Genomic DNA, 22394 nt, shown 5'->3' with positions numbered 1-22394 from the left:
AGATAATAAAACAAAACTGTGGTTCAATTTTCCTCAGAGACTACTAGGAAAAACTCACTTAGTATCACAATCAATTTTTCAGTAATTTCATGTGAGACATTTCGTTTGGAATTATTAAGTAAGGAGAAAACAATACGGTCTATTATTGAAGATAAATCGCTACTCAGCAAGTTAAGCATGATAAGAATAAATAAATAAATAAAATTTTTCTGAAGCTTATATCCAGTATTGTTTCTCTAGTGTAAAATGAATAATTATATTTCATGGTATAGTTAATAAACTGTTTTGTTATTATAATCCAAACAAATAACCAAAAGTCTACTGATTTAAAAATATAAGTATTCTTTAATTATAAAAATGGTCCTAAAAGTCCTTGAATAAAACTGTTTATTATTGATTTTGGCTTTCTTATTCTATGTAGATTTATAAAGAACAATGGTGCATGGGTTCAAAAATCATACTTCATTCCTTTCTGAAAAAACAAATACACTCTCTTGTGAATGATCAAAGTATTCAATTTTAATATATTATTAGAAAAGATTCATAACTGAGCTATTGTTTTATAAAGTACATAACATAACACATTCTTTCCTGTCAGATTTTAGATGACCTGAACTGATTTTTTTCAGTGATTTATTTTATGAATATGTAAATCATGCTAAGTTGCATTTTTTCTATGAAAATATTAAAACTAACTTAAATTATTGAATAAGCTTGAGAAATTGCTACAAATCCAAACATACCATGAGTCACGTTTGCATGCCACTCATGAAGAAAAAGCAATCAAACTAATTTAGAGTTAAGATATACTTTAATGGCTTGAAAGTTCCAAAGGAACCTGTTAATTACATGTAGAAGAAAGGGCCCCCAGGACACCCGATTAAGGCAACCAATGATGACTTACTAAAACTTATAATGAGACCTTTGTCTCCTGTAACGTGAAACATATGATTTATTAGGCACCTTATCCTTCCTGCTAGGATTGCTCAGAGCAAATGAGCAGGGCATATTAAGCAACACATATTATAAAAGCATCATGTGTTATTAAGATTTGTTGCTTTCTGACTTTTCAAAGAATATTTTTTGAGATATTATTTGAGGAAGTTTTAAATTAAGTGTGTAATAAAACATGTCAATTTTAAGTCCAAGCAGATTGCACTTTTAAAATAAAGTTTTAAAAGTTCTAACATTAAAATTGATTAAATTTATTGATTAAGTTTTGTCTACAAAAATAAGTACGGTCTATGTGGTTTTTTTTGAATGTTTAAAGATAGTAAATTTTCACCTTCAGTCACTACTAAAAAATTTAAAGACAATTACAGCCCTTGTAAAATCATTTTAAAGTGGCGACTCTTTAATATTATTGCAAGATGAAATACTGGGCACTAACTTATCATTTGATATTGTCAATATCAATTTTTTAGGTATTGTCAGTATCAGCACTAAAACATAATTTTTAAAATTATTCTCTAACCATACTGCTAATTAAAGAATTTTCCAATTGAAATTTTTTTAACTTAAATGACAAGGAAATTTTGTATAGGTAAAGCATCATAGCATGTTTTACATATCTCTTGCCTCTGAAAAAAATCAAAGAAGTATAATATATTTTAAACATTACAGTTAAAAAATGTTAGACTGAAACTTCTTTTCCAAAATATTTTTCACAGGATTTCATAATCTATCCTTGAAAGTCTTTGATAGTAATCTTTTACAATATTATTTGAACTTAATTAATTTCACATCAATATTTTCACAGTAGTTTCCTCACTAAAATGAGAGTTCTTAAGTGACATATAAATTACACTTATATGTCTTTTAAATTATTAACCAAAAAATGATCCAGAATGTCGCTTTTACTTTTCCATCTGTAAATACTTGCATCATCATTATTATTATTACTATGATTATTATTTTGCCCCATAGCTTAGCTATACTCATAAATTCTCCTTTTTTTAAACTATGGCCTGTTTATTCATACATTTAAGCAAAGTTGAAATTTTAACAAGATGTGAAAAGACCCAAATTTACCCAAACCATGTGTTTAATTTTAGCTTTTTATATTAAAAATATATATATATATACATATGACTTTGTTGCCTAAGGCAAAATCTTATTTTATGTCAATGAAAGAAAGGAAACAGAAGCTGGAGAGAAGAGTTATAGAAAATGACTTTATATAAACATGACCACCTACCAGGCAGCTACTTTACCATTAGGAAAACGTCCACTTTGCAATAACATAGATTAACAAATAAACGAACAACATACCTAAATTGACAAAGCTCATGACCATGTCAGCATCATTCAGAAAGTTGGCATCATGTAGGCTGGCTAGAGGAGGACTCTGGGTGGTCAGGGGAGTCGTTCGAGACAACTGGATGCGGCGAGGGTACCCATTGGGAGAGGCTGGGGAGCCCTTCCTGGCTCCCCTGGTCTCTGCTGCCAGGGATGCCCTCACAGAGTACTCCGGCTCCTCGGGGTTCTCCTCACTGGCCATGGCGTTGTACAGGTCCAGCATAAAGAGAGGTGCAGAGGAAGCTTGTTTTCCAGGTGAAAATGGTCTGGGTCTGTGAGGCAAACCCAAGATAGAAAGAATTTCCCTCTGTATTTCCCGTCTTTCGTGGTTCCGTAGTCTTCTATAAATAAAACTGGAGTGAACATGATTGTCTCCCAAACTTCCTTTTGCAGAACCCACTAGAACCCAGCAGCTCCAGAGGAAACCCACAACACCCCTAAGTAAAAATACAGTCAGATGCATTTTTGTCCAAAAGCAAAAGTTGATATTTTTTAGTCGTCTTGTCCTCTTACCAAAAAAAAAAAAAAAAAAAAAAAAAAAAAAAAAAAAAAAAAAAAACTAAGTTCTTAGGAGGTATATTTCCCCAGTAGCTGAAAAATAAATTTACCTATTCTTCATGACAGTGACATTTCTGAACACACATCCTCATTGATTTTCCTGCCCTATTTTCAATATATTGGAATATGTCAAGAGTAGTTATTTCTAAGAAAGCTGAAACTCAGATTTCCAGTTATCCACAGTTGTTAAGAGTTTTTGCTGCATGGATAGAGCAGAAGACAGCTAATATTATTTGATCAGATGACCTATGCATTCCTATATCAATATATGATAATCAGACCTTTGGTATTTGAATGAACGGAAGTTGATCTTCTAATAAACTGTAGTTCCCAAAGTGATCTTCACTTGCTCTTGAGTTCTTCTCAACCCTTGAGCTCTTTCCAAGACAAATCCTGATTTCTGAATCACAGATCTATGCTGATCTGCACCTTGGTGTTGGAATATATATTTGTCCGGCAGCTTGGTGATAACTTTAACATCTTTTGTGTCGTCTTAGTGTAAAACAAGACTCAAGGTTGTACTATTCAAGTCAATGTGTTTCCCTGAATTTACTTGCAAACCTTCCTGAAAGTCCCTTCACTCTCTTTCTCCTTCTTACTGTTAATTCCACCTCCAGCAGACACAAATATACCAGCCCTCTTCAAGGGAGATCTAAAGAGTAATGTAAGCACAACCCTGCTGGGAAAGAAGAGGCTTCTCATTGTAATTTGAAACTGGTAAAGCAAAAAGAACTTAACCCCTTTGCTACCAGAAAAGACTTCATTTTCGCAATTTTACAGGCACGCATCTGACACAGCACAGTGATGCATGGAGCATATAAGTTCTGGGGGGGATAAAGCCAGTTTTCAAGCGGCAGACTGGAAATTTGGTCACCAATTTTATAGAGGACCCTTTCAGATCTTTCTTTTAATAGTACACATTTAATACACTTCTATATTAAGTCTCAGGTTGTGGCTGAATTAACATGAGATGTCTCCGTTCTGTACTTGAGGTTATTTCTAGTTTTTATAAGTTATTAAAGCTTACTTCTTGAAAAATAAAAGGAAGCATCATAAATTGAGGTTAATTTTTTGTTTGTTAATGACAGCCAGATCTCTTTAGAATAAAATACAGTAGAGAATTCACCACCAGTAAATATATTCTAGCTCCCAAAGCAGTAGTTATAATAATTCCATAATGGTGATGATATAGCCCAGGTATAATGATCTTTAAACATCAAAATTTTAAGCAGAAAAGTGTATTCATATTTCTCTTGTTAACTCGGTGCATTTGAAATAAAAATAGCCTAAGATAGGGTGTCATGATTCTCAACTTTCAAGTCATTTCAGTTGAAATGTAAACTGACTTACAAATTAGATATTTCCCATAAGTTGTACTCAGTACTTTGATTTGCCTTGACCCATGCAAATAAACACAAGTCAAATATTCTTCATGACTACATGCAGATTGAAATCTGTGTTTTCAAAATCTGATGGGTATAATGGGGAAAGTGCACACCTTTCTAAAATACCATACTTAATCCGGGGAAATGAGCAAAGTAGGTGTTTATCCTTAATGTTTAATGCCTTTAAAATTTGGAAGTCTACAACGTTTTTGTGCAGCTATAATTTTCCTTACAAGCTCTCCCTTAACCTTAGGGCTCACAGTACTTTCATTGTCTGGGATAGTATTCTGATACCAGTTGCAGATTTATCGAGCAAATTCTCAAACTATTATGAAATTTTAATGTTTTTCCTTTACTCTACCTAGAGGTGCCCAGTTTCTTATTTAATTTCTTTTTAAATATTTCCTCTGAGTGTCTAAAGCAAAGCCATATTTCTCATAAATCTACAATTTATTGGTGAAGGCAAGATACCAAAAGGGATTGTGGAATCTTACTGTCTGCATAATTTTTCTTATACAAACTCACTGCAAACTTGATGACGCTGTTGAATATTTGCCCTACTGAAAATACTTTATTAATGGCCAGGTAGGATACCACAGATACTGACATACATGGAATACGTCTATAGCATCGCTATCCCATGAATAGCAGTAGGGTAGGTTGAAAGGAGGTGAAAGAATATCGTTTCAGTAAGAAATGGTTGAAACCACTAAAATTTTTGAAACTGTTGATTTCATATACAAACCAAACTAAGAATTTTTTGGCCATTGGTGCAAATCCAAATCAGTTGCTTGGAGATAAAAAAATTTCTCCTCTGCATTTATTAAACATTTCCTAGATAAAGGATACTACACTTTTTCTCTCTACATTTTAGAAGAAATGATCAAGGTTATGAATTCGCTTCCTGTCTCTAGAGCACAGCATAGAGTTACAAGTAAAAATTGGTTACCCTTGAGGAAGAAACAATTCTTATCTTCCACACGTGCTGATTTTTTTCCCCTAAGATCCAACAGAAAAATAAAAATGAGTCTAGGTGTCACAAGTCCCCCAAACTCTTTTTCCCAAAGTCTGATTTATAATATCAATCAGTGTAATTGTAATTTAATTGCTTCACCAGGCACAGAGCCTACCTCTAGACTGGAAATCAGTTGCTAGCATTCTTGGTCAGAACTTCTCATATCCACCCTCCCCCCACCTTCCCTTCCAACTCAGACTAGATTTGGCAAACATTCATTTTTCAAAAGGATCAACATGTGCAAAGAGAGAAAGAAAATAAAGAAGAAAAAAAACCTGCCAGGAAGAGAGGGGAAATGCTAACCGCCAAATGAAAAGTCAGATTCATTTTTAATTAAAAGTAAAGGTGTTTTACCACATCATTGGGATTGCCAGGTTGTTGTGTATCTAAGTAAATATGTGAGAGCAATTCAGAAGATTATTTTGCAATGGCAAGGTATAAACGTTCCAAATTTCAGAGCATGTATTTAAAAGTCGCATAAGTCACTGAACAGACTGAAGAACTAAATTCAGTATGAAAGAAGTTGGGACAGGAGAAACATCCAGGGCATCACAAGAATTGTTCCTAAAGATAAGCACATTCCAAGAAGAGGGGCCTTCGTAAAAACCCACTTCTCAGGCGTAGTATTTGCCTGAGGTATATACTAATATAAGAGGCCTTCTGGTGGGAGACAGAGATAATTGAAAGCATGGAAGAAGTCCCTCCCCACTGCCATTCCTCCTGTTTATTTTTCTCTTTCCCTCACAAAAGTTGGACATATTTAGTCCACGGATATGCAAACTGACAACGGATAGACTTATCCCATTTTCCCCAGCCCTTCAAAAGAAAGTTGGAGCATTTGTAAATCTGCATTGTTCTGGATGGGTCTTTCTATTTCACTCCTGGTTTTGCTGTTGTTGTTGTTATGTTGGTTTCTCCTTGAAACAAAAATTCCTAACTGAAAGATGTGACTGCAGTGAAAGACAGATACCCAATGTCAGTGGTGTCTGCACTTCTAAATTATCTTTTAAGTTCAAAAACAATTCAAAATCATCTGAATAGGATCTTAAAATTCTTAAGCAGAAGCTATCTTAGATTGCGTTGGAGGAAGTGGGGCGTGAGAATGCTTAGGAGGTTGAAGAGGCTACAGCCGTGGGAGAGTCCAGGGGAGACACCGTCTTCTAGAATCTTCTTGGTGAACACATGCACAAGTGCAGAGCAGAGCAGCATCTGTGATATGAAATTGCTCTCAGTTCACTCAAACATAGCACATATACAAACAGAGAATATGGTGTGCATAGGAAAGGTCTGAAGGAAAAGAGTGGTATTACAACACCACCATCTGACTTGGATTTGCCAGCAGTAACCTGAAAGGGATTGTAATCGTGGAGGCTATACCAGCCTCCACTTTCTGTCGGTTAATAGTTGTTAAAGAAACTTTGGAGATGAAAAATAAAGGATAGTGACCTAAAACTTTTAAAATGTTTAGTTTTTTTTTTTTTAATGAATGGTGACATCATGTAATACGTGTAAGTGAACAGAGGATGTGTCAATATGCTTTGTATTATTACATATTCCTAAGATTGTTTTATATTATTTCATTAGAGTAGGTAGTCTAGTAGTTACTTAGGTGAGAATGAACCAACATTTAATCATTAAAAAGGAAACACTGTTAATGAAATACTGTTCTAAGGATTCATCTGACAGATAGACTCGAATTAACTGACCCCAAGACATTTGGTAAGTCAAATTATTAGGGGAGATATTTTATCCATCATCCAAATTGACAGAATATTTAGATAGGTAGGTTGACCATTAAGCAGTTATATAGTTAATCATGAAAGAATAATCTCATTTGTAGAGCACTTTATAATTTTAAAAACTCATTCACAACAACTCAGCATTTGGAATGATTTATTCATTCAACAAGCATTAATTGAATGCCTATGTGTGACTACTATGTGCTATATGCTTTATATATACAAAGAAATCATATAAGATACTTGCCCTCAGAGTTTACAATCATATATTATAGTTTCAGTTGATTTAAGGGCATAAAATTATTATTTAAATGTGGTTGTTAATCAAGAGATATTTCTACTTTTTGCTTGAGAGTTTAGCTAGAATGCAAGCAGCATAAAGGTAGGGGATGAGTTTATTTTGTTCATCAGTGTCAAACAGTACATATTAGCAGCTCAATCAATATTTGTTGATGAGACAATTTTTTAACAAAGATGAAAAATATTCCAGGGACTTTTTTAAGGGCAATAGTCTCTGGAAACATTATAAGTTACAAGGATTCATTAGACACACACATTTACAAATTGCTGTATCTCTTAACAGGTAGGCTCACCTACACGAGGAAAGGTTCCTTTCATGAGGAAACTGGTCTATTACAGGTCTCATCCCACAACTGTGAATCAGAGTGCAAATGTCAAAAAAACATCATGTAATGAGTCACATTAGCACTTGCAAAATACCTTGGTGTATCATTACAGGGAGCTCTGATGAGGTGACTGCCCACTGAATTAAAGTGGCCTTTGACCCAAAAGAGCAACTTCTGTCCCTGTCAATTAATATCTCATTCTTTTGACTTGTAATGGCTTATTTATTTAGTTTAGTTTTGGGTTTTGGTGCTGTTTTTATGACCCACATTACAAGGCAAGAAGCCATGACAGTGACCACTTTTTGTTTAACAGACATTAGCAATGAACACCACACCTGCCAAGACTCGAGCAGGTATATAGAGTTGAGACACACACTGGGAGGAGGTGAAGTCTAAAAATGCCTGGAGCGTGGGAAGAGGCATTTGATAAAGCATGTTGGGGAGCCCCAAAGTCAAAGTCTTTCAACCCACATTTTTCATCCTTCACACTTTAGCAAATGGAAGACTCTAGAAGTACCTGCCAACATACTAACCAATTCAAAATTTGTAGGAGTCTTACAGATCAATGAAAGGCATGACTACCATTGTATCCCCATAATTCCCACAAATGGTGATTTAGTCCTCAGTGGAAAATACAATTTATAAATGTCACTAGTCATGATATGTTCAAAATGAGACAATTCAAAGGAAATTTTTAAATTACTTTACCTAATACAAACGTGTCTCAATAGCATACTTACTATTATCTGTAATGCTTTAATTAAATAGCCCTACTTTTCCACTTTTTTTTAAAAATAGGAAATAGACACTATTTCATAGACTCCTCATCAAACATTTTAAGGTAAAGCTTTAGGATAAATTTAGAGCCGAATGAATTAGCCCCAATTATATCACAAAAACTGTCCAACAGCAACAGAAAAAAATTGTGTAAATGTCACCCAAGACCCATTCCTATTCTGCAACATGAGAGGATATGAACTCTGTTCCCTAAGACAAAGTATGCTGAGGAAATATGACTAATAATGAGGAGGATGGACATTAATGATTAATATTCAAGCTGTAAGCATATAACACTATCCCTTTAACACAAAAATTCTCAAACCAGGTTACACAGTACAATCATAAATGGGGAGCAGAGAGAACTTTTAAGAAATACTAATGGTATTGCTAAGAGAAGAGATCTTACTAGACTAGATTTTTATATTGATCATTTTGCAATATATACAAATATTGAATCATGTTATACATCTGAAGCTAATATAATGTTGTATGTCAATTATGTCTTAATTTAAAAAAAGCACACACACACACACACAAATTAATGGCTGGACCACACAGAAGACCAATTAAATCATAACTCTTAAGGAGACATCAGTATTTTTTTTAATACTGATTCATAAGTAGCCAAAGTTAAGAACCCCTAACAAATAGCCTTGGCAACATTCAAACCAATACACACATAATAAGAGGTTGTTTCAGTATCATAATAGAGTTTCCAAATTAGAACAAGACCTTTGATTTTTCCTTGATTGCTACTAAGATTCCCTGCTATGCAATAAACTGTTGTTTAAATTTTTAAAGACATACTCAATGCTTGCGTCCAAAAAACCTTTCACACCCGTTTATACACTAAATACAACTTACTTAGCACCTACTATAGCAATGAATAAAACACACAGTCCCCGCTCTTTCCAAATTTAGAGGTTAGTTGTTTCTAGAACAATTTCCTTAGATATCTGTATTTGAATGTTGAGCTTAAAATGCAATTTCTTAGACACACAATGCTATTGCATCACAGAAAGAATATATTCCTTAAAATGGCATCTGTTTATCGCAGTCTTTTTTGCTCTCGTTTCCAGGTCCTTCTTGGATTATAACGTAAGGTGAATCGCAAGGGCTGCTCCATTACATAACTCTTTAAAATTCAATTTTAAAAAATAGTCATCTTAACTCACATAGCAGGTGTCCTTCATGCCTATAATGGGTATGTTCATTTCTGAAAATTTCCTACTGTCCTGGTTGTTGGAGGGTTGTGTGTGTCGTGTGTGTGTGTGTGTGTGTGTGTGTGTGCTCGTGTGTGAATGCACGCAAGTTCCTCAGAGCTGCACATGCATTTCTGAAGTTCCCTCTGGCACTGTGACTTCTCTCCATCTTCATTTCCCAGGTAATTTCTATATTTAAGAGCTATTGATTTTCTCTTCTTCACCCTTGCATTCTCTTGATATCTTTTGTTCTTCCATTTTACAATAAACTCTTTATCTTGGTGTCTCCATTTTTAAAAGCCTTATCCTGCCTAGCTCCCTTATCTAGAACTCTCTTTCAAGTATGTGACTGTTTCCTTTATCTCTCACCTTTCACCACCTCTCTCTTCCTGCAGGGTAATCCTACCCTCCCCCTTCCTAATCTCCACTTCTTTCTTCCTTCTAGAATGGTTGTATTTTCTATCACTGTATGTTCATTAGCAAGGCAGTGATAACATCAAATTGCAGTACAATAATATTCTTCCCATTGGATAAATTCATTTTACTTTTAAGCTGTTTCAGGAGAAATAGAAGCAAATATTATAACCTATCAATGCAACTCTAGATCAGTGTTTTCAGATGCAGATACAAATACTTTTGAAACGTTCACAACTTTTTAATATTTCTGGCTAATATATTAAAAATAGCAACAATAATAATAACTCTGAATTTGAATGTGATATGCAGTGTTATAGTGAAAATATAAGAAAATAACCTAAATAGGTACTGAAATTATATCCTGCTGCCAGGCCACACCTAGCATAATGGATAATTATCTTTGAGTCCAAAGCATTAACTTCTTATTCTCAATGTTTTTATATTCTGACATGAGATACATTTCTTTAATAGAAGGCCTTAATTATATATGCAGTATGATTTAATATTGTCTTCTAAAATGTCTTTTAATACTTTTCCTAGAAAATTCTCTAGATATAATGTTTATCAATTGTATGTTATCTTCCAATTATTTTAAGGAAAATAGTTAAGCCAAATCATCTACAATTTCTAATGTAATCCAGGAATTCCTCATATGTAGATATATGACTCATTTACATATATTTTCAAACATGCTTTCTAAATCAGTTAAAGGCTCATTAGATAAAGAACAATCTGATAAGGTCCCTTAAACTGAGTAGTTTATATGCAGCATTCAGGACTGCTTAAGCTTTTCAAGTGCTTTCTAGGTGGGAAAAGTTATTTCCCTGGAAGGCTGGAGCAATTCAGTTACCCTGAGCTTTTCTCTTCTAAATCTATAGATGTTAATGGATGCTTGATTCAAGGAGAACTTGCTGGCATGACCCCTCTAACCAGAATGAAGTACTGAATTATTCATACACATGGAATCAGAAGCACTTAGAAGGGTAAAATCAATAACTACAAGGCATGAGCTTAAAACTCACTGCCCTATAATATATACTGCCCTATAATCTATATATCATTTTCTTTGCAAGTATCCAAATGCCATCTGGATGCTTGAATCTTTTCATAGGCACCCACTGTACTTTATCACTTAACACGTGCTCAGAGAATGTCAGCCAGGAAACTAGATTTATATCTTGGTTTTGCCACTTAACTATCTGAATGACCTTGGAAAAGTCATTTTGGAATCATCCAACTAGAGAATAAATAGGAAGGAGTAACTTTTTGGAATCTAAGTTTTTTCACCTGTGAAATCAGAAAATAACAAGACCTCAGCATGCATAAGATTGAGCCCATTAAAAGGAGAGAATACATGAATAAATGCTTTGGAAAAGTTGATCTATCTCATAACTCATCATGGGCATGTGGCCCAGTAGAATTCAATTTGTGTAAGCTTTTCCATTGGTTGGTGCTCATTGATAATTGGAGACAATGTTTGTACCACTGTTTAATCACTGGATGGGGAGAAAAACACTTAAGAATTACTATGAAAAGATCATTCTCCCAAAGAAGGTTGTGATGTCTACAAATAGAAAAAGGTAGACAAAGCCAGGAATTTTATGGTTATCTTTACACACAATCTTCTAACAGCTCAAAGGACACAAAGCCTCTCTCTCCTTGGTGATATCCCCTCCCTGTTTTATCAGCCCATCTCCATTCTCGTCCTAGGGTATCCCAGTGCAGTGCCCCCCCCCACAAAAAAAAGAGCTTTGATTGGCTAACTGCTCCTCCACTGCACAAGAAAGAAAAGTAAAATGCACATCTACCCCGAGATTTTACATTAGTGTTAGTGGAAACTTGGTGAGTGAAAAGAGGGGAAGAGTTAGCTTGCTTAGCTTTGACTCAAGTAAGCCACATATGACCAAGGACTGGGAAAAAGGATTGTCCAAAGCATATGGGCAAAGACAAAGGAAAAGTTTGCTCTACACAATTTAGAGCACTAGGTTTCGGATCAGAGTTGATTCAAGCAGTGGTCCCGGTACTGCCCACTTTGTTCCAGATGAGAAAGGTCACTTAACACCTCTGCTTCAGTTACTTCATCTTAAAAAAAATGGCACTGCATTTATTACTCAGAATGCTGTCTTTGAAAGATGTACTGAACAATTCTCACACCTTTACAGAGCGGTGATCCAAAGCATTTAGCAATAGAATAAGCAAAGATATTTTAATGGCCCTGGTGATGCAGACGAGTTATAGTATGCAGTATTTTCCAAGCAAATTTTACAATTTATCTAAGGAGCTGACTGCTGTTTTGCAAAACACACCCTAGGACTAATCTGCAACCAGCACATTTTGGGAAAGAATTAATCTGTGTCTTGTTATCATTGGAAAGGCAAGATAAACAGTGATTAAGAGCCTCGGATCAGAAACCAGAATGAATTTGAATCCTGGTTCCACTATTTCCTAGCTGTGTAACCAGGCTTTGCCTCAGTTTCCTGATCTGTAAAATGGGGTTAATTGCAGTTCCTCCCACATAGGGTTTTATAAGGATTAAATGAGTTAGTAAGTGTAAAAAAAACTTAGCACTGGGCTTGGCACATAATAAATAATAAATGTCAGTTACCATTAGATTTCACTGTTTAGTGACCAATTCCTGGAGGACAGGATTTTCTTCTGATGTCTCACTAGACCTACCCTTCACCCCTCCCCACCCCCTGCATGCCTGCACACAGCATTTGGCACATAAATACCCAATAGAATGAATGTTCATTCATCTGTTTCAAAAATATTTACTAAGCATATATCTGTAGCTAAACAACAGCAACCATTAAACAAATCAATAAGTATTTACACATCTAATTACCTGACTCATGTAGCATCAAAGTCTATGGAAGGTAGGCCATGATTGTGAGTGGTCCACAAAAGTGTTTTCACTTTTGTTGATAGTGCAGCACAACAAAATTCATCCACAGTTGAATACACAAAAGGTCCAAATGTTTATCTCCCGGAAAGGACGTTTTCTTGTGCTAATGTGACCTTTACCATCACTAGCCAAGGGCAGCAGATGAGCTCTAATAAAGGAATCTAGAAATAGGTGCTTTAACGGTAGTTTTCTTTAGCTGAAAAGACAGTTTCACTTTTTCAGATTGTATAAATACCTTGAGAAATACTCCATGAACAAAACCAATCGTAATACAAGTCCAAGGTGAAAAAATCAGTTCATGACTTTCTCTCCTCTTGCTCTCCCTGACCAACTGGAGACAATTTTATTGTCACTTGCATTCTTTCAATTGGCAGGAAAGGACACAGAAGAAAGATGAAATAACTAGTCAAACCTGTTCTGTCCTAGAAATTTTTCTTAGGTTAGGTGGTCAAGGAGCTTTGAAGGAATAAGTAAAGTCATTTAAAAAACTTTGCTACTAATACAGATAAGTGAAAAAACTGTTTATTTATTTTGATAAAATCAAGTATAAAAACTAATTTTGGTTCACCAACTAAAAAGAGCTATCATTTAAGTACATAAAGGCTGTCTTTGAAAGTCATTTTAAAGTGAAAAGTACTATGGATGGTTCATTAATTTATAGTCAGTATTATTTGCCAAATATAGCCAATTACAGTTTATATATATAGTAGGTGGACAGAGATAAAATCCCCAAGTCCAAAAATGTAACCATAGTAAATGGAAGAGTTTATTTTTTCCCCACATTTATGAGAATAAAAATGAAAGTTTTCTGGTGTTCGGACCAAACTCAAAACAAAATTCCTCAACTTCTGTTTTAGAATTTTGATGCCAAGCTTTAGCTAAGGAAGTAACAATCCACAGCACTGTTGCGAAGCTCTAAGAAAGGGGGTTTTATGCAAATACTGACAGGCTCTGACCACCAGAGGCAATAGAAGGCGCCACCGTAATTGCAGTCTCCTTAAGACACAACTTATTTCAGGCTGAGAAGGAGAGCCAATATTTTGTATTTTAATTAAGAAATCTGGACTTTGTTTATAATAATTGACTGTTAGGTCGATTCTTGCCAGTATACACTCATAAAAGAATTTTTGCCTCATGTAAGTTTTCATTTAAGATTTTGTAGCAGATTTAGGATTTGGGATTGAAATCGTTTTCAATTACTTATTTTAGTTGCTTTCATTGTAATATTAATAGCTTAAGAATATATTTGCATATATTTTCAACCTACTCATCAGTGGCCATAAATATTTATTATTCGCTGTTGAAGAAAAATTTTAATCGTAGTGATGAAAATATTTTGTCTGCTATGAACACAAAAGCCAAATTGTTTCCCTCATTAACTAGTTAGACCTAAAAATGAATCTATCCTTGCATAGTGTTATAAAATGAATCAATTAATATCCAAGACAGAGTAGACCAAAGAGATAATTGAATAACAAATGAAATATCTTATATGTGAATCACCCATATCTTGATTTTTTAAATGTCTGGTTATTTTTGTTGTTTTTGGTTTTTTGGCTGTTCAGGTTAATGCATTCTATACAATAAATCCTTTAAAGTTCCTGTTGTCAAAAAAAATTTTTTTTCTTCTCAATCATAATTATCTTTTGGCACATGTGATAATAGTAATATTGCTTAATGTTTGTTTTAAGTGTAAATTAAAGACAGAATACATCTGAAAATTATACCTCTAGAAAATGAGGTTCCAGAGGAAACCAAATGGAATACTGCCACCTTTTGGTTATACAAATTGTAAAGCTGCAGAAGTTCACTGTAGGCTTTTTTAATGAAAATGTGTAGCCATACTTTCAGCTTTTAGAAATAGTAATCCTATCTCTGTTGGTATGAAAATATCCATCTTTCATTTTCTGTTCCTCAGTTGTGGTCCTTTATTTTTAAGTATTTTGCAAGTTTGTCCCCAAACTCTTGAACTTTAGAACTGGAAACAATTCTTCCTGTTTATTTTGTAAAGAATGGCAAGTAATGACCCAGTAATGAAAAACACAAAGGGACTTTTATATCCTAGGGCTCTGTTGTGAATATTTCTATTACTTCTCTTTATACCAAACCACACCGCTACCCGACAGAACAGAATTTTGCAATGACACACTCAAATTCCCTGAATCACATATTGCATTTCTTTCAGCTAGAGGGATTTATGCCTTCTCACCCATAAGTATTTTATGTATAGAGTTTTAAATTATAGGGTAAAAGAAATGATACAGTAGGTGCCTAGGTACATATAGGGACTAACTGGTGGGTGAGAAGAAATAAGGCCTATATATAGACATAGATTTCATTTAGGGCAGGATCTGAAATTATGATGTTTTTCTAAGCATGGGGACAAAGCAAGGAAAATAAAGAATGGAAGAGTAGACAGACTTTGTAAATAAAGTAAATAAAGGAACTTGTTGAACAGCATATTATACTATTGTTTTAGTCCAGTTCCTACAACATGGTCCTCTGGCTATAAAAGTAGAAAAACAGTAAATAACATATAATCAAAATAATAATAAAAGTATACATATGAATTTAAAGAAAAGAAAGAGAAATTCCTGGGAGCCAGCAACAAAGAAGAAATGTAAAACAAAAGCTTTGTAAAGTGACTCAGTAGATGTTCAGGGGGTTATTAGACTCAAGGAAGGCCTCATTCCTAGATGCCACAGATTACATGCCTTTTTGGGGTAAGAACACGACCTTGGCACATGTGAATTTAGGTGCGGGACCTGAGATCCCTATAAAAAACTAGGAAAATGAAAGAGTGACTCCTGAGTGATAGAGAAAAGGGATAAAATCACTGGGAAAGTAACAAGGATATTTGATTTGGCTTGAGGATCTTAGTGGGAAAAACAAAATTCCCCTTTAAAAATTAAAACAGGGCTTCCCTGGTGGCGCAGTGGTTGGGAGTCCGCCTGCCGATGCAGGCAACACGGGTTCGTGCCCCGATCCGGCAAGATCCCACATGCCACGGAGTGGCTGGGCCCGTGAGCCATGGACGCTAGGCCTGCGCATCCGGAGCCTGCCCGTCGGGAGCCTGCGCTCCACAACAGGAGAGGCCACAGCAGTGAGAGGCCCGCATACTGCAACAACAACAACAAAAAATTAAAACAAAAGACTTCAAGATACTAGTCTTCAAGGATGATAGTAGAATCCTCAAGCTTAGAAATTAAAAAAAAAAAAAAAAAAACTAGTCCTAAACCAACTGAACAAACATGAGTACATAGCATCACATCTTAGGGTACACAGTATTCCAGCAGAGGATATCCTTACTGAAGAGAAGTTCAAAATCACAAATTACAAACTGCACAAAGAAACAATCTAACAATAGCAGGAGTCATCAAATAAAACAGCAAGAGGTGTTGCCTATGCCAGCCTAGAGGCAGTGAAGCCAACTGAAGTAGACTTTTAAAATATGCTTAAAATGGGGAAAGAAACAACAGAAGAAATCAAAACCATATTTTTTTTTAAAGCAAGACATTTAAAAAAAGAATAGGATGATTTGGAGAAAAAATTTAATAGAAATTTTAAAGAATGATTACCAAAATTTTTTTTTAAATCAATGAATGATTTAAACAACCAATAAGATACAACTGAAAGAAAAATTAATGAACTAGAAGATCTATCTGGGAAGTTTACCCAAATGCACTACAAAATATAAAGTGAAAGACATGAAAAGGAAATGTTGGAAATCTCTGCAAAACATTATGGCAGGTTTCTCTTCAAGAAACTTAGGGTCTTGGTCTCAATGTAATATTTTTAAACAGATTTTAGGAACTTCTACCCAGGTGATCACCACTGCTGTACTATCAAATATTGCTTGAAATAATCAGAAAAGAATTCTATGTGCAAGTTGCCAAATAGTGTTTTTAAAATTATTGAAGTGAAGAATTTTCACATGATCTACAATGCAGAAATTTGAATTCTTCAAGACAATTCTAGCTTTGCAGTTAGGTCCTCTTGAGTACGACAGGCAGCCTCTAAAATAGCTTCCGGGTATTTGTGCCCTAGTGTAATCGCCTCCCCTCGAATGGGGGTTGAACTTATTGACTTTCTTGCTTCTATGAGTAAAAGAAGTAATGGGGGTACTTCCCTGGTGGTCCAGTGGTTAAGACTCCATGCTCCCAATGTAGAGGGCCCGGGTTCGATCCGTGATCAAGGAACTAGATCCCGCGTGCTGCGACTAAGACCTGGAACAGCCAAATAAATAAAATATATATTTTTTTAATGTTTTAATTTATTTTTTGGCTGCTTTGGGTCTTCGTTGCTGCACATAGGCTTTCTCTAGTTGTGGTGAGCGGGGGTTACTCTTCATTGTGGTGCACAGGCTTCTCGTTGTGGTGCTTGGGCTTCTCATTGTGGTGGCTTCTCTTGTTCTGGAGCATGGGCTTTAGGTGCACAGGCCTCAGTAGTTGCAGCACGTGGACCCTAGGGTGTGCGGGCTTCAGTAGTTATGGCGTGTGGGCTCAGTAGTTGTGGCACACAGGCTCTAGGGTGCACGGGCTTCGGTAGTTGTAGCGTGTGGGCTCAGTAGTTGTGGTGCACAGGCTAAGGTGCTCCACAGCATGTGGGATCTTCCCAGACCAGGGATCAAACCCGTGTCCCCTGCATTGGAAGGTGGATTCTTAACCACTGCATGACCAGGGAAGTCCCTAAATAAAATATTAAAAAAAAAAAAAAAAAAAGAAGTAATGGGATCTTACTTCCAAGATTAGGTAATAAAAAAACTGTGGCTCCATCGCAGGTGCTCTCTCTTTCTCCCTCTCTGGCTCTCTCTCCTGAACCACCAGCTGTCCTGTCATGAGCGCATTCCATCAGCCTATGCGGAGGCCAGTGAAGAGAGGAACGGAGGGCTTCTAGCAACCACACAAGTGAGCATGGAAACAGATCTCTCCCCTCATCCACTGCCATCAAACCATCAGAGGATACCACAGCCACCACCACCAGCTGAATTGCAGCGTCATTAGAAGTCTTGAGCCATAGGCATCAATTTAGGCTGGGGTCAGATTCCTGACCCACAAAAACTATGAAATAATAAATGTTTTTTGTTTTAAGCTTCTAAGTTTGGGGGTTATTTGTTATGTAGCAATGTTTCTTACATGAGCGAGATGTCCTTTAACTTAGGAAAAGTATTTGTACCAGTATTTCAACAACCATAATGGAATGTGAAATTATATCACCTGAGAGTCCAGTTTCTGAAGAATATGGGTCAACCATCAATCAACTTTACAAATATCAACTCATCAAAGAAATTAATATCAAACTCTGATTTCTGATTTTTAAAAACTGCTAAGAAACAATCTATTTAGAAAAGATAATCTAATGGGCATGTCTTCCATCCACTCCTTGAGAAAACTTGATCTAAGGGTGAAGTGTAAAATAAACTATATTAGCTTAGAACATCTATGATATTGATGTTGAGAACACTGTCCATCTCTAAATATATTCCTCTTAAAACATCACATGGAAAATTTGTTTTAAAGTTTAGTACCAGGGGAAAAATGTTTCTTCTGTAATTTCATTCATTCATTCTTTTGCTCAGTAAATATTGTATTTATTGTCTTACCATAAGTTAGTCATTTAGATTGGTACTGGGAATACATTTGTTAGGAGAAAAAAAAAAAGGTGTCTCTGCTCTCATAGAAGTAAAAGTCTAAGAAAGAAGGAAACATTAAACAGCTGATCACAAGTAAAAAGATGATAAGGTGGAAGATTTAACTAACACTTTGGAAGATTTAACTAACACTTTAAGATGACAGATATCAGACATCAAACATAAAATTGTTCAAGGGAGGTTTATAAAAACCAGTTAAGCATTCCATAAGTACTTCACCTCAAGAGTAGCCAGTGGTCAAAAGTAGAGAAAACTGCTAGTGTGTTGAGGATTCCTCTTCCTTTTTAGGGGAGGATGTCTGCTTCTAACAACAAACTGAATTACAAGGATTTCAATGAGTCCTTCAGACAACTTGACATGTGTGTCTTAGAGTTGAGAGTTGCAATGGACGGTGTTTTACTCCCACCTAGAAAATGTTAAAGGCAAGAAGTCACTTGTTAATGGTTCCAATGGTGGGCAAAGGACAGTGGCTGAGTTGAGATGGGCTCCTATTCCAAGAATTCAATAAAGCAAAAGTTATTTGAGGGTTTTCTATAGACCAGATTTGGGCCACAGATGGTGGAGAGTCAATGTGTTGAACTGTGTTAGGATCCAGCCCACAAAGGCTACCTTGAGAGTGACCTGGCTATAGCAGACAGACCTTAGAAGCCATAATCCTGTATGACTTCATCTTAACTAGTTACATCTACAAAGGAAATTACATTTCCAAACAAAGAGGCATTCTGAGGTTCCAGGTGGACATGTAAGCTTTTATGACAAAATAAACAAAAAATAATTTACATTAATGATGATACAACACTAAAGACAGAAGATAGATAGATAGATAGATAGATAGATGATAGATAGATAGATAGATAGATAGATGCATATGCATGTGCATATAAATTTAAGCTCAGGCATTAATATAATTGCAAAATGTACTTTCTTGGGAAAAATTTTTATTTTCTTATTCTGAGATTTTGCCTTTTCTGATTTTTTATATTAAAATGTGTTTTTATGTTTAGTACATTATAGTGAGAGCAGATGGCAGTTCTTTTTTTCATTGTCCTTAAATGTCAAAAATAAATTTAAAATCTAGCAACTTTGTGTCACTAAAATTTGAAATTTTATTGACTTATGAAATCTAAAAGTCTGGGGGTCACACAGAATCTAAGGATAACACTTTCATATGGGCTGCTAGAGGAGCAAAAACACAGAAAAATACTCATCAAATAACAAAGGTACTCTCCTTCCACAAATACAATTGCCTGTTTTCCTGTTTTTTACTGTTGCCCTCACAGCTGCTAAACTTGTTTTTATTCCTATTTTTACCTCTGATCTCTACACTATATTGCTCAATCCGTTCACTCTTTGTTGTCTTACTCATCATAGTTAAAATGATCACTTACTTCAGTGTGACCATTTACAAGGTCTCTGAATTCCTCATCTCCTTACTTTCTATTATTGAATGAAAATTTCTTTCAATTCTATAATAGTGCTTCACAATTTTCAAAAGTTTCACACACATTATTTCATATAATCCCATACTAACCCTTTTTCCCCCATCTCAAATTGCCCCTCCTCTTTACCCTCTCCCCACTGATAAACACAAGTTTGTTCTCTATATCTGTGTTCTCTATATCTATCTCTTTTTAGATTCCACATATAAGTAATATCATACAGTATTTGTCTTTCTCTGCCTCACTTATTTTACTAAGCATAGTACCCTCCAAGTGCATCCATGTTGCTGCAAATGGCAAAATTTCATTCTTTTTTATGGCTGAGTAATATTCCATTGTGTGTGTGTGTGTGTGTGTGTGTGTGTGTGTGTGTGTGTGTATACCACATCTTCTTTATCCATTCATCTGTTGATGGATACATAGGTTGCTTCCATACCTTGGCAATTATAAATAGTGCTCTATGAATACTGGGGTGCATGTATCTTTTCAAATTAGAGTTTTCCTCTTTTCCAGATATATGCCCAGGAGTAGAATTGCTGGGTTATATGGTAGTTCTATTTTTAGATTTTTGAGAAACCTCCATACTGTTTTCCACAGTGGCTGGAGGAATCACACTCCCTGACTTCAGACTATACTACAAAGCTACAGTAATCAAAACAGTAAGGTACTGGCACAAAAACAGACATATAGACCAATGGAACATCTCCTTAAATTTTTAACATTCCCATCTAACAGATCTATTTCCTCAGGTCATGCCTACTGACTGTATTCTCTGCTTCTGTTCACAGCACCATGCTCCATCAGCTGGGTCCTCACCATTGCACCACAAGTCATTTATTACCAGATAGCTGACTCTGTGTTTAATGTGTTCCCAGTGGCTCCTCCACTAGCCTAGTCTTCTCAACCTCCCACCCAATTCTATACTCACCTTACCCATCTTCAGCTGATTGTCATAACTTACTGAGAACTTTTAACAAACCTGAAATGAATCCCCATTTTACCTCAAGATGATTCAATGCCTCCACCTACTTTCTTTTTCTTTTCCATATCCTGTGAAAAGATTCCTTGACCTCTCCCATCTCCTCCACTTGCAAGGATCCATACCGTCCTACTTTGCCCAAGATCATCCTCTATTATTTATTCTCTTTTGGATGTTTTCCACCATCAGCCATTGTCAGTCATTGGACAAACACACACTCCTTCCAAATACACATTGGTCTCAATATAATACAAACTCTTTGCTTTCACTTGCCAATCCTGCAAATTATCATTCAATACCTCTCCCTATCCAGACTTCCACAATTCTATCACTATGCATTTTGTCAACTATAGTACTAAGATTTTTTCTCCACCACTTAGCTGAAACTGTTCCCTTACATGTCAACTGTGATACCCTAATTATACTAGAAAATGGGTTTTCTCCATTCTTGACTTCTCTGATAGACCTCAACAGCATTTTGACACTCTACAGTAAGTCCCCTACATATGAACTTTCAAGTTGCAAACTTTCAAAGATATGAACATGCATTCGCATGTCCAATCACATAAGTTAGTTCACATGTCTGGCGTACGTTGTCACTTGCATGCATCCTCTACAAGTGGTTGTGCTTTTGTGTACTTTACCGTACAGTACTGTATAGAGGACAGTAGTACAGTATCTTTATTTCAAGCCCAGGATGTCCAAAAGCAAGCGTAAAAGCAATGGTCATGTAGCTGCTACTGTTAAGAAACACCAAGTGAAATGATGGAAACAAAAGTGAAAATAACTGAAGAACCAAAGAGATTCATGACACAGGAAATGGCAGGGGACTTTCTTTATTTGAGGAAGCACTGTTAGTTTTTGAGGCACAGGACCCGAATATAGAACAGTATGTACACGAAGGTTGCAGCAGCCGTTCAGAATGCAATCCAGTGCTACTGTGTTATCTATGATGAGAATAAAAGAGCTACTACCCAGACATCACTGGATCATTTTTTCAAGAGGGTAGATGATAGAATTTAATCCAGCAAGGAACCTGTGCCATCAACATCAGGCATGAGTGAAATTGCAGCTTGCCTTTCATCTCCTATTGCTGACAATCCTTCAGCTCTACCATCTCCCACCTCTTCTTCTTGCCTGTTCAATCGATGCCAGCCCCTGTATGCCAGCTGTTATACTGTACTACTGTACTTTTCAAGGTACTGTGCTGTAAGATTAAAAATGTTTTCTTTATTTTTGTGTTTGTTTGTTACGTATTATTTGTGTGAAAAGTATTATAAACCTATTACAGTACAGTACTGTATAGCTGATTGTGTTAGTTGGGTACCTAGGCTAACTTTGTTGGACTTACGAACAAATTGGACTTATACACACCCTCTCAGAATGGAACTTGTTTGTATG

At 35.6% G+C, this 22394-nt stretch overlaps 1 protein-coding gene across 2 annotated transcripts in view; it reads right to left on the bottom strand.

Moving 5' to 3' along the window:
* Positions 1-3297, bottom strand: part of BMP5 (bone morphogenetic protein 5) — a 119946-nt gene extending 116649 nt beyond the window's left edge. The window contains exon 1 of one of the 2 annotated variants that reach the window (XM_007108043.2): positions 2272-3297. In XM_007108043.2, coding sequence (XP_007108105.1) covers positions 2272-2761 — 490 coding nt within the window. In that variant the 5' untranslated portion in view covers positions 2762-3297. The remainder of the gene's footprint in view (positions 1-2271) is intronic. The other variant, XM_024121976.2, reaches the window with a different exon arrangement.
* Between the last annotated feature and the right edge of the window lie 19097 nt (positions 3298-22394).

Source organism: Physeter macrocephalus, chromosome 18, assembly GCF_002837175.3.
Source record: "Physeter macrocephalus isolate SW-GA chromosome 18, ASM283717v5, whole genome shotgun sequence".
In the NCBI taxonomy this organism is placed as follows: Eukaryota; Metazoa; Chordata; class Mammalia; order Artiodactyla; family Physeteridae; genus Physeter; species Physeter macrocephalus.
The sequence above is the reverse complement of the archived record's forward strand: the minus strand, read 5'-3'. Positions and strand labels throughout refer to the sequence as shown.